The sequence below is a fragment of the Borostomias antarcticus genome, assembly GCF_949987555.1.
Source record: "Borostomias antarcticus genome assembly, chromosome: 14".
Lineage (NCBI taxonomy): Eukaryota > Metazoa > Chordata > Actinopteri > Stomiiformes > Stomiidae > Borostomias > Borostomias antarcticus.
Genome location: NC_140247.1, coordinates 19,483,910 through 19,500,819, shown reverse-complemented (window position 1 = coordinate 19,500,819; position 16,910 = coordinate 19,483,910). Strand labels below are relative to the sequence as shown.

The following is a 16,910-nucleotide window of genomic DNA, read 5'->3' as shown; positions in this document are numbered from 1 at the left end:
TGGGATGGATATCATCTGCACTGCTGCTGGCAGTGAGCCAGAACACCCTCTCTCTCTCTCTCTCTCTCTCTCTCTCTCACACTTCCTAACATGCTTAGACTTATTTTTCTGGAGAAAAAAACAACAAACCAGAAAAAAAACTGACCATATTTGCCATGTTTCATTATAGGGATTGCATCTCAGAAATTGAAAATAGATGTCTTTCATTACCATAATATTGTTGTGGTCTTGATAGCTCTGGATTAATCATACCCACATGTAATTAATCATGTTCATCAATATCTATTCACACTCATGCATATGCACTTTGCTTATCTATTTTAACGAACCATTCTATTGAATCTTATTCTACTGAATTCTATTGGATTCTATTTCAGCGGTATAGTTAATAATCAATGTTTATTCAGTATTGCAATGTTTGGACATTAATGTCCAAAGTCGAAGATGCTTGAGATTCGAAGAATGTATGCGGTATTGTTCAATTTCCAGGAAATGTGGGGAGGGGGGCGGGGGGAGGGGGAGGAGTTCAAGGGGGTATCCTGGATACTGACCGATATTTGCACTCTTCTGTCTTCGCACTGTCCTGTCCTGCACCCTGTCTAACGTTGTCTTGACCTAAACAAACTCCTAGTATGTCTAAACTGCCATGGCAGTAAACTGAACTCCTCCCCTTCACACCAGTGGGCTTGTGACACCCATGAACCCGTGTCCTGAGCACATCTCTATCTCAAAGAAACAACGATTCCTTTGTTTGACAGAGAATGTTCCCGGTTTGTTCCCCAATACACTCTAAATGAACCCCTCTGAATATCTCTGGAGTTTCCCAGTGTATTGTTGTAGGCAGAACAAATCCAGATTATTCAGTGTTGTAGTATAATACCGAAATGCTGAAATACTTCATTGCACTGATGTATGAATACCTTTTTTTTCACAGTGTTTAGATTATGATTATTTTTCCGTGTATCATTCAGTGTCTGTGTGAGAGAATGTTTGGTCATTTTCCCACAGTCTTCATTGTTGTGCTCTTTATTCCTGGCAGCAAATCGAGGCTGAAATGATTGGCCGCCTACGCCACAGCCTCCAGACATTTCCTCTGTGTTTGTGACTGTGTGTTTGTGTGTGTGTGTGTGTGTGTGACTGTGTGTGTTTGTGTGTGTGTGTGTGTGCGCGCGTCATATCGAACTAAAAAAGGGAAAGTACAAATATAAGTGATCTACTGACAAGCTTCTATCTACACTATATGACCAATTACAGATTGAGCTGCAAGACATGAAGCCCGTATCACTATAATAATGGACGTAGTTAATACACCATAAGAACCTTAGATTGTGGACGTCTCAGAGAGCACTGATGATGTCATCTTTCCTGGACTTGAGCACACCAGATGAGACAGCAGCTGACAATGCTCTGGCCAGACACTCACACACACAACCCCTGACACAAGAGCCACTTAGCGACTGAGATTGTGTGTGTGTGTGTGTGTGTGTGTGTGTGTGTCTGTGTGTGTGTGTGCCCCCAGAGGCATCGCTCCATGGATCTAGTGGGCGGAGACATGTGACTCCCTGACGGGGAGACTCCCCTCGACATAGCAGACCCTTAGGGGAGAAGACGGATGTGTTTTAGAAGCTGGCCGATTACGGCGTATTTAACGGAAGGGTTTTTAGCGGGGGAGCCTCTCGTTAACACCGTCGCCATCTTGCGTGATGGATGGTGGGAGGGGTGGTTAATATTCGGGCGGCGACGGCACCCTCTGGCACTGGGAGGAGAGGGGGTGCTGGAGCCCGAGCTAGCTCTCTCTCTCTCTCTTAGCTTCGTCTCCATCTTTATGACCCTCTGCGTCTCATCACCTCGCTTCCCTCCGGGCTACCTATCTCTCCTCTTTCTCCTCCACCTTTCATCTCTCTGTCCCTCTCCACCCCCCACCCCCCCCTCTCCTGTATGCCCCTGGGATACATCTCTCCCAGCTGGAGCAACGGATGTCACAGCGCAGCTGGGGAGAGAGAGAGGGAAGAGGGAGAGAGAGAGGGAGAGAGAGAGAGGGGGGGGAGAGATAGAGAGAGAGGAGGGGAGAGGGAGAGAGAGGGATAGGGGGAGAGAGAGGGAGAGAGAGAGGGAGAGAGAGAGGGGGGGGGGAGAGAGGGAGAGAGAGAGGGGGGAGAGAGAGAGAGGGGGGGGGAGAGGGAGAGAGAGAGGGGGTGGGGAGAGAGAGCGAGAGAGAGAGAGAGGGCTCGGGGAGAGAGAGAGAGCGAGAGAGAGAGGGCTCGTGGGAGAGAGAGGCAAGGAGGAGAGATAGATGGAAAGGGTGATGAAAGCTAATGGCAGAGATGCGCTCTCCCTCAAGGCCGTTGCAGATCATTGGCGTTGAAGGAAGGGACGGAAGGAAGACCTAGATGCCATTTGAGGTTGTTAGGACGCAGCAGCCTGGTTGTTTTTCGTGTCTTCCGGTGGATAATGAAAATAACTTAATCATCGAGCCCCTTGAGTGAAAAAATGAAGAAAAAAATAAAATTAAAATAAACTCGCAGCTCTGCGTCTGCGACGAGCAATTAACGGCGCACCAGATGGGCGGTATTGAGAGAGAGCTGTCAGTCACCTGCCCCTCAGCGCACCAGGGAGAGAGGGAGCGAGTGAAAGGGGGATAGGCAGACGACGGAGTGAGGTGGAAAGGCCAGATGTAAATCCGACGGCGTGTGTAATTGACGGGAATAACATTCGCCTCTTTTCAGCTTTCGCAAATTGCCGTAAACACGCGGCGCACGCACCCCACCGGGGGAATCCGGTAAATGTCAGGGGTAGGTCCGTGGCTCGTGTGCCTAGTGAGAGACAGGCCTGGGTGGGAAGAAGCCCTGCTGTTTCATATTCAGTTATATTGAAGAGGAGGACATAGCACGTGATGGGGAACGGATGTCTAAAAAAGGGAAAAAGGAAAAACGTATACATTTCATCCGTTAAAAAAACAGGAAACTAAATAAATAAATACAGCTCCATTGCAGCTCCAGCTTGCAACCCGCTCTACTTGTGTGAGGAGCCGCATAGATAAGTCTCTGTCTGAGTGACTCACCGGCGTTCTCCCGTCTCGCGGTCTGCCAACGTCTGTCACCGCCGCGCGCGGTGGCCTACTGGTCGGTGGGGAGAGTTGGAGCCGCACCCGGAGAGGGGTTGTGGGGGCGGCGGGGGGTGGGCCCGGTGGACGGGTGAATAGGGGCTCTATTAGGCCGCATGGTCTCAAATACACACAGACAAACAAAATGCGCAGCTCAAATGCCTAAAGCATATATTTGGTTGTTTTTCAGCAACACCCAAAACAACATAGACCCTTTCCCAAGCAGCAAAGTTGACATGTCATAGCAAGTAATTGATCAAATTAATAAAGGTCCGGTTCTATTTTGTGTGTCACCGCCATGAGCCAGTGAGCCAACATGCACAATATCAGGGCCCTGGCTGTCCCACCTAAATCCTCAAAGGAAAAGGGCCATAATAACTGTTATTAATTACACGTGTGCCTGCAATGACATGTCAAAATGGCTGCTGGGAAAAAGGTCTATAAAATGTGCCCAACATTGTGACCTCAGCGTTTTATGACATCAGCGGTTAGGTCACCCTGGCCGGCCAGGCAATTGTTTTAAACCATCAAATCAATTCAACAGTTTGAAAGCCGATTGTCACTCTGATTGCTGCCTGTTTCATGTTGAGAGCCTTTCCAGCGCTACAGTACGAGTTTGATATAAAACTGGGGCTTCGATTTATTTCAATAGGCTTATACGCCACTGGTGTTTGCCAGAAAACACAAGACTGTCGACAAAATCCTCCCCTTCACTTTGTCGAGCTGATCGCGTTATAGGGGTAGGAGCCTCACTAATTAAATTGAATCAGATTGAAATTGGAATCTAATTGGAGTACATGGGTTCAGAATGTACTAATTAAGAAGAGAGCTTCAGCAATATTTGGCAATTTAGCGCTACAGGCTGAGCACCTGCGACTAGACATGCGCAGTGCACCCTCCTTCCATGTGCATGTGCAGGGGCAGGTGTTCTATAGTGTAATTAAATTAAAATCAAAATGCAGTTCAGTTCAAAGCGAACCAGATAATATGTATATGGAGTTCTGTCCACTGAAGAAGACAGCTGGTGGCACTGGCTTTTAATAAATGGACACAGGTCTCACCCATAAAAGAGGCCCACTTTTAATGGAGCAATGCAAGTATATCAAACCGACAGGAGCCATGACTGCTTTCCTATTAATGTCATATTAGCTATTAAATTACCATCGGTTACTGTGACATTTCCTCTTCAGAGAGAGAGAGAGAGAGAGAGAGAGAGAGATGGGAGATGGGAGAGGGGAAGGGAGAAATCCTCCCTGAGATCCCAGCTGGGTTCTAGAGTTGCATTGCAATAGTCACACTTCCAAAACGAAGCCAGCAAAACAGTAGGCCTTTTACGGCAACGGTACACACTGGGGTGTTGTAGAGAGACTGGAATTTGTTTTAATTCCCAGTGCCCGAGCATCCCACATCTGCAACACAGGCCCACGCCCCAACTATCTGAGCAATTTGTGTCTGACACCAAGGACCGGGCTAGTTTGTTTTGACAGATGTGACGCGGGGGTGGTGGGTCCGGGTCCCCAAGCATCTTGAAGGTGACCTGGTTAGGATGAACGTGGTCCATATGAAAACGTAGCATAGAATGACGACGAATGGACGGAGATGAAATGCAATGAGAGCAGCAGCTAAGTCCACTCGTAGTCTATGAATATCAGCAGCCCAGCTGTCAGTCTCGGGGCAAATGAGAGGGCGGCGGCAGCGCCATAGCGTTTTTTTTAGACACGACTCAAAATCAAAACCTATACACGTTCTCTGAATATCAATCACATTCTCACACTGTTTAATATGATTTTCATCGTTCCCACATAGTCTACCTCTTTTCTCGCTTTGGTTTTTCCAGTTTCATTGTGTGGCTTGCATTCCTGACTCCAGATTGATTAGAGTTATTGATGCATAATTGTAGGCTGCTATTGATAAGATTTGCACAAAATGCAAACGCAAACGTTTACAAATTCATATATATTACATTTGCAACGTCTCTAATAATGCGTCTTAAGCGCCTGTTTCATCTCCATGTGTGTATTCATGAGTCTATTTTCTTTTGTTTTAAAATCGTTTATTCGTTCGCTGTGTTTTGTCTCAGCTTCGTTTTGGTCCAGAGCTTTGGCGTAATTGCAGGGAGAAATCAATACGAGCGAGCGAAGAGATCGGCAGGGCATACCGATAAATCAGTTAGGCTGTGTATCCCAGCACACAATGAAAAGGGCGGTGGCGCTCGGCTCTCTCTGGAAGAAAAAAAAGCCCCTCTGTACTCGAATGCATTTTTGTAGGCTACACTTTGGAAATATGCGATCGACGGATGAAAAAAAGATGTATCGATTACGATTAAATTAATATTATTATTTCCGATATATGAATGCAAGTATCTTTTTTTTATTTTATTTGATACTGTTTTAAATGGAGATTGTGAAATCCAGCCAGCATCGCTCGAGCGAGCGGCTCCCCCTCCCCCGCTGCCCACAGACACCATCGCAGAGAGAGAGAGGGAGAGGGAGGGAGGGTGAAGGAAGGAATAGGAGAGAGAGAGACAGAGAGAGAGAGAGAGAGAGAGAGAGAGAGAGGCAGGCAGCACCCTTGAGAGGGAAACAAGAGTCAGCAGCGTGTGGAGGACGGGGAGGAGAGAACAAAAAGCATCAGCCAAACGAACAAAGAAAAACATGGGTGTAACGGAAAACGGTGTGTTAAAACAGGCACCTGTGCCGGAGAGAACGCGGTGGTCGTCCTGCACATAGTCGGGGGTTACGCGCGGACTCTTCACCCCCCTGTTTTTAATGTGGCGGGTGGGGACGCACAAGCTAAAAAGGCGGAAAGCTTTCTCTAACCCGTCTGCGGATCCTGCCTGCTTGCGATGGCTGAGGCGGCGCAATGCTGTTACAGCATAAAGGAATACGTGCCTTTTTCTTTTTATTTGGTGATTTTTATACTCAGTGGCCTTACAAATGCACAAATACGCTACACCATTCCCGAAGAACTGGAGAACGGGGCTGTGGTCGGCGACATTGTTCGGGATTTGGGATTGGACCTGCGAAAGCTTTCAGCCCGACGCATCAGAATCACCACGGACAGCGCGCGGAGATATTTCAACATTAATCACAAAACCGGAAAGCTCTCGGTGAGTGATCGCATCGACCGCGAGACGCTCTGTGAATTCAGTGGCACCTGTTTCCTCAACCTCGAGGTGGTCGTTGAGAACCCGCTCGAGGTGCACAACGTGGAGGTGGAGATTCTGGATGCCAATGACAACGTACCACAGTTCCCCCGAGACGAATACCAGCTAGAGATATCAGAGTCCTCTCTTACTGGGTCCCGGTTCCCTATCGAGGGCGCACAGGATGCGGACGACGGATCCAACTCGGTGCGACTCTACCGTCTCAGCCCAAACGAACACCTCGCGCTTGATTCCAATAAGCCCGCGGCCAACAACAAGCACATTGAGCTCGTTCTCAAGAAGCCCTTCGACCGCGAGCAGACGCCGTCTCATCAGTTCATCCTGACAGCTGTGGACGGAGGCACCCCGGCGCGCACGGGCACTGCCAAAATCAATGTGCACGTCCAGGACTCCAACGACAACGTCCCCAAGTTCGACAACTCTATATACAAAGTGAAACTGTCGGAGAACTCGCCTAAGGGAGCGTTGGTGATTAGATTGAACGCAACAGATCCAGACGAAGGCTCAAATGGGGAGGTGTTTTATTCTTTTAGCAGCTACACCCCCGAGAGGGTCAGGCAGATGTTCTCCATGGATACAGACACGGGAGAAATCCGCGTGAAGAATAATATTGACTATGAAGAGACCACCTCCTATGAGATGTACATACAGGCTATGGACCGAGGTCCATCTCCCGTGGCGGTTCACTGTAAAGTGGTGGTGGAGGTGTTGGATGTTAACGACAACGTCCCCGACATCGTGCTGTCGTCCCTCTCAAGCCCGGTCCGCGAGGACGCGCGGGCCGACACCGTGGTGGCGCTGATCAGCGTCAACGACCGCGACTCGGGCCAGAACAAGCAGGTGACCCTGGAGATCCCGCCCCAGCTTCCTTTCAAGATCAAGTCCTTCCGCAACCACTACACCATCGTCACCTCCGCCTTCCTGGACCGGGAGACCGTGTCCTCGTACAACGTGACAGTCGGGGCCGTGGATGGGGGCACGCCGGCGCTCTCCTCCCACATGACGTTCCGAGTGGATGTGGCGGACGTGAACGACAACCCGCCGCGCTTCGAGCAGACGTCCTACACGGTGTACGTGGCGGAGAACAACGCGCCGGGCGCCGCGCTGTGCGCGGTTAGGGCCCTGGACGCCGACACCGGCGAGAACGCCCGCATCACCTACACCGTCCTCAACGACAACAACCACGGCATCCCCGTGGCCAGCTACGTCAGCATCAAGCCCGACACGGGCGAGGCCTTCGCGCTGAGGGCCTTCGACTTCGAGAAGCTCCAGGAGTTCCACTTCCAGGTGAAGGCCCAGGACAACGGCGTGCCGCCATGGAGCCGCGTGGCCACCGTCTACGTGTACGTCATGGACCAGAACGACCACCAGCCCAGGGTCGTTCACCCGCCCGCCAACGGCACGCGCACCACCGAGACGCTGATGAAGAACGCGGAGGCCGGGGCGCTGGTGACCAAGGTGGTGGCGTGGGACGGCGATGCCGGTCAGAACGCCTGGCTGGTTTACTCCCTGGAGCAGGCCGCCGGCGCCGGCGCCGACCTGGACCTGTTCAAGGTGCACGAGCACACGGGCGAGATCCGCACCACGCGGCGCGTGATCGAGGACAACTCCACCTCCTTCCTGCTGACGGTGCTGGTGCGCGACCACGGCCTGCCGCCGCTCTCCGCCACCGCCACCGTCAACGTGGCCGTCATGGAGCTGCCGCCCAAGCTGGCGCCCGACCCCAAGCGCATCATCCGGCCGCACAGCCCGCTCATGTTCTCCAACGTCACCCTCTACCTCATCATCGCGCTCAGCGCCACCACCTTCGTGTTCCTGGTCACCGTGGTCGTGCTCGCCATCGTGCGATGCCACACCTACTGCACCCAGCCCGGCTCCTGCTCCCCCTGCTGCGTCTCCCAGAAGAGCATCCCCGAGGGGGGCGCTGGCGTCGGCGGGGGAGGAGGAGGCGGAGGAGGCGGAGGTGGTGGAGGAGGTGGCGGCGGCGGCGGAGGCGGGGTGCCCAACAACAACGTGGCGTTGCGCCGCGACCTCAAAGTGGAGCCCCACTACATTGAGGTGCGGGGGAACGGCTCGCTGACCAAGACGTACTGCTACAAGACCTGCCTGACCGCCACCTCGGGCAGCGACACCTTCATGTTCTACAACACCGGGCGGCCGCACAGCGGGACCTGGGGCTCGGGCTACGTCACCAGCCAGAGCGGTCAGAGCCAGATGTTTATGCGGAGGCTCAGTATGCCGGACGCCACCACCGCCATCCAGGTGTGTGTGCGTGCGTGGGGTTGGCGTGTGTGTGTGTGTGTGAGATGCTGAACCGTGCAGTCAGGGTTCCGTCGGACCCCCCCAGACAGGGTTTATTGTTGACGGGCGGTTTTTGACATTTCGGATTTGCACGCAGCAGAGGAGTGTGAGGGCTTTCATCTGTATCCTTCGGGTTCATGCCATTTTAAACAAAGCCATTTCTTATCCACTTCCGATCCATTATCTTTATAGAAATAGGTAACATTTGACATTTCGTAAACAATTGGCAGTATTCTCCTATTACAGCTGGGTTTGATGAATGAAAATCGCAGTGCCACTCCCAATTCCATCATTTTCAACCTTTGCCAGTCTACAGCAGACTGCCTGGAGGTTATACTGGTACATGATATTACCTCCAATAGATCTTTCTGTGCCGTGAACTCTGTTAGTGTGCGCCTACATTCAAACATGCGGGTACAAAATGGATTCTAATGTGGCATTTTTCTGTGTGTGCAGGCATAGCAGAGCTTCTTTGTCTGGATCTGGGTTGGTTTGAGTGGGTGGATAGGTGCACCGTTCTCAGCCTGGTTTGTGTGTGTGTGTGTGTGTGTGTGTGTGTGTGCGTGCCTGGCTCTCCCTGGAGAGCTGCTGTTTGTTTCTGATGATCCAGAGAGCTGTTATGTGTGTTTCTGATGATTCAGGGCATCAGAGGTTTATACTCTACGCTTCTCTGCTCCACGGTCGTTTTAGCGAGCTGTCATCAATATTCTTCTCATTATTTGTATTCAGGGACAGCATCTCACTCTTCTCTAACACACACACTCTCTCTCTCTCTCTCTCTCTCTCTCTCTCTCACACACACACACACACACACAAACACACACACACACTCAAAGCTTCCCCATTAAACTACTGCAGCATCCATCATCCGTAGTGCCTGATTCAACAGACATCATCCATCATCTCTTGCTTCCTTTCAGGACTGTGAATCTAAAACACGTAGTGTGTGGATTCTAGAACACGGCCGTAGTGTGTGGATTCTAGAACGCGGCCGTAGTGTGTGGATTCTAGAACACGGCCGTAGTGTGTGGATTCTAGAACACGGCCGTAGTGTGTGGATTCTAGAACACGGCCGTAGTGTGTGGATTCTAGAACACGGCCGTAGTGTGTGGATTCTAGAACACGGCCGTAGTGTGTGAATTCTAGAACGCGGCCGTAGTGTGTGGATTCTAGAACGCGGCCGTAGTGTGTGGATTCTAGAGCGCGGCCGTAGTGTGTGGATTCTAGAACGCGGCCGTAGTGTGTGGATTCTAGAACACGGCCATATGCTGTGTGTGAAAGCAAAATGGAATGTGAGTCTTGAGGGCTTGAACAATTAGCCTACTGGGACCTCATGCGGCTAGTCTTGATTGGAGCAGTTTTGAATTCCACATAGTTATGGTCCAATGAGCACAGACCATTGTGCTAGTGAGCGGTCAGCTCGGGTCAGCTCCGAACTTCCTCTCTCTCTGGTCTTAAGAGAGCCCTGGGTCCCATCGCATGGCTGGACTCACATCGCCACATTACAAATCAGTCAGTCGAGTTCCCATCCCTTAATCTCACAATGGGGGCGGATAGTACATAGAAAGCAAGCTTGTATTTGAACACTAACACAGTTGATAAGTCCAAACGACGTATTATATATTTTCATTAGGTTGTGGAACCAGGGTCCTAGAAAACAGCTTTTTTCACCCAATAGAGCCCATTATTTATCTCACCCCAGGGTGTCAGATGGGCTGTACAACACAGGGAACAGGACTGGGAAGAGACATGAAAGGGCTGAGCAGGAGAGGGCGGTGAAAACGGATAAATAAAGCAAATGTTTAGGCAAACGCTCCCCCCCCCCCCCCGGCCTTTCCTCATTAAATGCCAGTCATGTTTCTTCTTGCTGTGTAATTAAGTGGCAGCGACGCATTTCATCTTCTCTGCCTCCGGATTGGCCGCCTGGGCGCGGACGGGGCGGGGGGAAGGAAAGCGATTGGCCGACGCGTCGATGGCGGCGGTGAGAGCGCTGTATCCATGCGAGAGGCGTCCACTCAGAGGCAGAGAGAGAGAGAGAGAGAGAGAAGAGAGAGGGAGTGCCGAATGCAACCCATGGCCTTGTAGCCCCTCACGTACATCCTCACAGGCTGTCAATCAGGCAGGGACTAAGAAGACATGAAATCCATGAATATCTCTCTCTCTCTCTCTCTCTCTCTCTCTCTCTCTTTCTATCCATATCCCTGAGAGACAGAATTCATCACTTCTCCATTATCACCATGTCACTGTATATTTGCATTACATGACAGGGTGGGGCTGTAGATATGCCTACCAATTACCTCAGAGCCCACATACTCTAGCTCGTATGTAGCTGTATACTGTATCCGTCAGTGTGTGTGTGTGTGTGTGTGTGTGTGTGTGTGTGTGTGTGTGTGCGCGCGTGTGTGTGTGTGTGTGTGCGGTGTGAGACCGTGGGCATGTTCAGTGTCCAGATGCTGTTCTCCAACCTGCAGTGTGTGTGTGTGTGCGTATGTGTGAGTGTGTGCGTATGTGTGTGTGTGTGTGTGCGTGTGAGAGTGTGTGTTCTCATTTAGCCGGTTGGCGCCATGCGGCCTGGCAGACCGGCCCTCAGGCCAGTGTTGTACCTCAGCTGGGCAGAAGCCGCTTAGACACAATCTGCCCCTCTTTAATAATGAGATGCATCCGTTACAATCTGCCCCTCTTTAATAATGAGATGCATCCGTCTCATTATAGGCGTAACAGAGTCTAGCGCTGCTATTGCTGTCTCTGCTTATAAATATCAGAGCGCAGTTTTGAAGTGCAAAAATATTTGGTGTGAAGTTTTTGTATTTTTGATCGGTGTATTTTGTCTTTAATTAAACACTGTTTTATCACTGGTTTATATTATATTACGTGACTAATTGTAGGATTAGGTATTATTTTTGTTCCATTCCATGCTCAGTAATAATCTAGATTATAACCAGATTAGCATGCACATGCTCTATCAGTAGCGTCCTGTACTGGTGGGATTATTATGTTGATATATGTTTGCATGTGACTCCTCGAGGGACGCCAGGCCGCTCATTAGAGCCAGTGATTGGATTCTGGGATGATGAATGTCCTCAGTGGACAGAGAGAGGTCGATTCTCGCAGAGCAGGAAGTTCACATTTGTCTTGCCGACAGGACAGGAAATAGGCCACCGCTGAGCCGAAGTGCGGGGCTGATGGAGGTGGATATATATGACTGGTCCAGGGTCAAGTTGGTTTTTAACCCACTTATGGTTAAAGTTAAGTTTGAGGGGAGGGTAATTAGGCTGCCGTCCAGAAAAGGAGGAATGTGCGAAGGCCAATCGAACCACAATCCACACGGCTCCATAGTTTCACCCTTCATATCCACATCTTTCTTGATTTGACAACGTGGTTATGAGAATCAACGTGCGAAACTGCATTACTTTTTTTTCAGCATTTTCACTTGAGCTTAAAATTGGTAACAGTCCCCCCCCCCCCCTCCTCTGCCGGTGACCTTGACGACGCCAGGGAGGCTGATCTGGTGGGGGAGGGTCAGGGGAGGTGCCATGTGGTTGCCATGGTGAGGTCTGTCGGACCAGCCCAGGCAGACCACGGAGATGCTCCTGGTTTTGATCAGAGGGAGGGAGAAAAGATGGTGGAGAGAGAGAGGATTCAGAGAGAGGGGGGGAGGGGGAGCGGGGGAGAGAGGGGAGAGGAAGGGAGGAGAGAGGGGAGAGGAAAAGAGGAGAGAGGGGAGAGAGGTGCTTGAGAGACAAAACCGTCATCCAGGGTACGCCTGAGAAACATTGTCTTCATGCGGCCATTCTTTTATGGGGTGAGAAGGACGAGTGATGGAGAGAGAGAGAGATGGAGTGATGGGGAGAGAGAGAGAGAGAGATGGAGAGATGGAGAGATGGAGTGATGGGGAGAGAGAGAGAGAGATGGAGAGAGAGAGATGGAGAGAGGGAGAGATGGAGAGATGGAGCCCCTGGGGGAGCCCATCGACACACTGTTGTGAGAGTTCTGCTGGGTCACCATGGTAACGGACTGTACTACTGTACCTCTAGCCGGAGTGGGCTGGCCCGGGGGTTTGGCCTGAGGACCTGTGTTGGAGAGACGAGGTCAGTGGACTGTGGTCCGGTCACTGCTGTGAGAAACGGTGGCATCTCTCAAAGTCATCTCTCTCACAGAGGTCGGGGAGGGGGGGGGGAGGAGGGAAGAGGAGAAGGAGGAGGAGGAGGAGGAGCTGAGCAGCGGGCTCCACCTGATCACTAATTTCTCTCCACAGGCAGAGGCAAGCTGTCACCGTGATGAAGAGTGTGTGTGTGTGTGTGTGTGTGCGTGTGTGTCATGCACGCTAGCGGTTCACAGCATGACTTATTAATGAGAGGGTATTGGGTTCTGCCTGTGTGATCTCTTGCAGTGCTTAAGACTCAATCTCTCTTCTCCTCTCTCTCTCTCTCTCTCTCTCTCTCTATCTCTCTCTATGTCTCTCTCTCTCCTCTCTCTCTCTCTCTCTCTCTCTCTCTCTATGTCTCTCTCTCACACAGCCCAAGCCTCCTAATGCAGACTGGCGCTACTCGGCGTCCCTGAGAGCTGGAATGCAGAGGTAAGGAGCAAACACACTTCTCCCTTCTCCTCATCCATCTACTCATCCTTCTCCTAATCCCATCTCCTCATCCCTTATCCTCATCCCTTATCCTCATCCCATATCCTCATCCATCTCCTCATCCTTCTTCTCATCCATCTCATCCATCTCCTCATCACATCTCCTCATCCTTCTCCTCATCCTTCTCCTCATCCATCTCCTCATCCCATCTCCTCATCCTTCTCCTCATCCATCTCCTCATCCATCTCCTCATCCTTATCCTCATCCCATCTCCTCATCCATCTCCTCATCCCATCTCCTCATCCTTCAACAAGTCCACATATCAAAACGCATAATATTCACTAGTACTGATTCAGATTGAGGTTCATTTGTCACTTTTTAAAGTACAGTGAACACAACATACAGTGAGTTATCAGCTCCGTTGTGTGCTCTAAATATTACAGATTATTACAAATGACAGAAAAAATGCAAATATACAGTATATAATATAAAGAAACCGATATGGATGGATTATGTACATGCTATATATAGATACTGTATAAATAAACCAGAGATTGAGGGGCTGGCATGGGTGTATTAGGTACATGCTATAGCTATACATAATCCAAGGGGTGACACTGTCATTATACATATATGGTAATGTTATATACACTAGATATTCTGACACTATGTACACTAGATGTAGTACAGTATGTCGTTGTACTGCCAGCATGATGCCCAAAAGTCCTTGTGAGATACCGTCCTCTCATCTTCAAACCCCCTAATCTGCCAGACCCTCACGCCATTTTAACATTTTACAGTAAGCAAGCAAACATGCATGCATGATGTATATGATGTTTAAACTTAGTGCTGTCGCAGATAATGAGTATCCTTAGATCTCATATCACCGTTAGCTTTGAAAACAGAAGCACGTCATGTGACCCTATCAGGCAGCCAATCATGCGGTCCGACGGGGGGGGGGGGGGGGTTGGTAAACGTCAGTCGTGGACGCAGGGGAACTAGCCGGTCAGGTGGAAGTGGCGTAAAATAAAATGCGGCGATCACATTACCCCCGAGCCACTGGGTAACTAGCGGTGTAACGGGATGTCCGGGGCTTGACCCAGACCAGGCCAAGCCAATGAAAGAGGTGGATGCCCGGCTAACGAGTAACGAGCCCGGCCCTAACGAGCTCGGACCTAACGAGCCCGGACCGGCAGAGCGAACCAGAGCACCCACCCACTGCTGTTAGGCCATCTGACAGTGAGCTAGTGCCCTCTCAAAACTGTATGCGAGCGCACACACACACACACACACACACACTGTGGCACAGCAGTCTCATGAACAGAGGACGACCGGTCCTTGCGTCGGGGAAAAACCGAAGTAGGTCATCTACTGCGGCCCATCGGACGCACGCACGCAAACACACACACACATACACACACACACACACACACACACACACACACACACACACACGCACACAGACAGAAGTCCCTCTGGCTTAGGTGGGAGTGATGAGAGACATGAGAGATGACAGAACGGCTGAAGTTTCACAGCCCCCAGTAAACATCGTCTGTCTGAGCGCTCAGAGACATGGCTCGTCAGGGGAGTGTGTGTGCGTGCGTGTGTATGTGTGTGCGCGTGTGTGTGTGTGTGTCAGATTGTTTTGTGTCTGTGTATTCTATCTTCTCATGGTTCTCTGACCGAGAGATCACTGTCTTGGTTCCTGTCTAGATTTCATACTTTAATAAGAAGCCGGGCAGACGAGAGAGTTTACGAGATAACGAGACGTGTTTATTGACAAATCATCAAAAGACATTTCATCCCGGATTGGTGACGATCAACTGAGTTGATGAGAGGACAATCACAAGCACATATTTAAGCAATAAGGTACGCGAGGCAGTACTTTGTTGTGAATAATGTACAGTTCAAGGGTGTTGTTAGGCCCGACACGCAGCGGAGGACTGGCAAACCCTTGAACTGTACATTATTCACAACAAAGTAGTGCCTCGAGTACCTTACTTACCTTACTTTTATAATACGGGTTTCCAGCGAAAGTATGAATAGTAAACAAAGACAATGACTGCCTTTCAGCACAAAATCGTTTTAACAACGTTTTGTATCACATTTCAGTAACGTTAGAGAAAATAGTCCCTGGTGTGGCTGTTGCTATGCAACAGACATAAACAAAGGGCGTGTCTCTTGTCTAAGTGATTTTAGCTACAGAACCTGCCGGGGCAGTCCGGAAACATCTTGACACATTTTCAAACAGGCTTTATTTTGATAAACAGATCACATATTCAGAATCTACATGGTAACTTTGTGTAGGAAGGAAATTATTACAAAGTTGATAAACTAACACACAGTCCGAGAGATTGAATTAAAAGTCTGTTATATTTGGAATGCTGACAGTAACAGGCGCATTCATTTCTAACTGAGATGAGGCTCTAGCGAGATTCTACAGGACTTTATGCTATATACAGTACACCCCGTGACTCGCTCTCAACCAATCAGAATGCTTGATTTAATCTACCCGTATTATAAACCATTGTAATGATGATGTAATGACACAAGATGATTGGACAGCAAGAGGGTGGTATGATAGATCAATCAATTAATCAAAGCTTTATTTGTATAGTGCATTTCATACACAGAGGCAACACAATGTGCTTTATAGAGAACAAGGGAGGTGGACATACGACCCACCCCTACACATTCCAGAGGGAAGCAAAAAACCAGTATCACGCAGGGGCCAGACAGACAGATCATACGGTTCTAGAATCAGCGTCCAGGTCGACGGTACCGGCCCAAGTCCACACAGGAACTGCTGATGATTCAGTTAGACAGCTCAAGGTTCACACAAACACCAGAGGTTTTCCCAGAAACATGAGACTGGTTGAACTCCATCCAAGGACATTATTCCGGCCTAAAGAAAGCACCTGAATATATCTCATCTAGCTGTACATCTTTACTATGCCGATTCAGCAAAAGACTACAACAGTACATTATGTGAATGTCTGTGACCTTGTCCATTTAGGAGTGCTTGTACTGTGCGGTGTGTGTAATATCTGTGTGTGTGTGTGTGTGTGTGTCAGATTAGTATGTGTGAGATCCTCCCATAATTATAAGCAGGCCTTAATGAGAGTTAATGCTTGAGCAAATCATTCTAATGTATTAAATCACTCTGGTCACTGCAGCACTGAGCCTTTTGAACACAGATACACCGTCCACTCCTGCCCTTTATTCTCCTCTCCTCTCCATTCCTCTCCTCTCCTCTCCTCTCCTCTCCATTCCTCTCCATTCCTCTCCTCTCCCCTCCCCCCTCCCCCCTCTCCTCTCCTCTCCTCTCCTCTCCTCTCCTCTCCTCTCCTCTCCTCTCCTCTCCTCTCCTCTCCTCTCCTCTCCTCTCCTCTCCTCTCCTCTCCTCTCCTCTCCTCTCCTCTCCTCTCCTCTCCTCTCCTCTTCTCTTCTCTTCTCCTCTCCTCTCCTCCAAACATTCTATTTACACTCAAACAGTGATCACAGTCCCCCACACATTTTCAGGAGATTTTAGTATCTACACCCTAAACAACACGGCTGGTTTCTACACCCTAAACAACACGGCTGGTTTCTACACCCTAAACAACACCACTGGTTTATACACCCTAAACAACATGGCTGGTTTCTACACCCTAAACAACATGGCTGTTTTATACACCCTAAACAACATGGCTGGTTTCTACACCCTAAACAACATGGCTGTTTTATACACCCCAAATAACATGGCTATTTTATACACCCTAAAT

General features: G+C 49.8%; 1 protein-coding gene across 1 annotated transcript in view; it reads left to right on the top strand.

Moving 5' to 3' along the window:
• Positions 1-5,948: 5,948 nt before the first annotated feature.
• LOC311317509 (protocadherin alpha-C2-like) overlaps positions 5,949-16,910 on the top strand; it is a gene marked incomplete at both ends in the record, with an annotated part of 16,247 nt that continues 5,285 nt past the window's right edge. Inside the window, 2 exons of the mRNA XM_084448583.1 lie at positions 5,949-8,531; positions 13,088-13,146. Coding sequence (XP_084304709.1) covers positions 5,949-8,531; positions 13,088-13,146 — 2,642 coding nt within the window. The remainder of the gene's footprint in view (positions 8,532-13,087; positions 13,147-16,910) is intronic.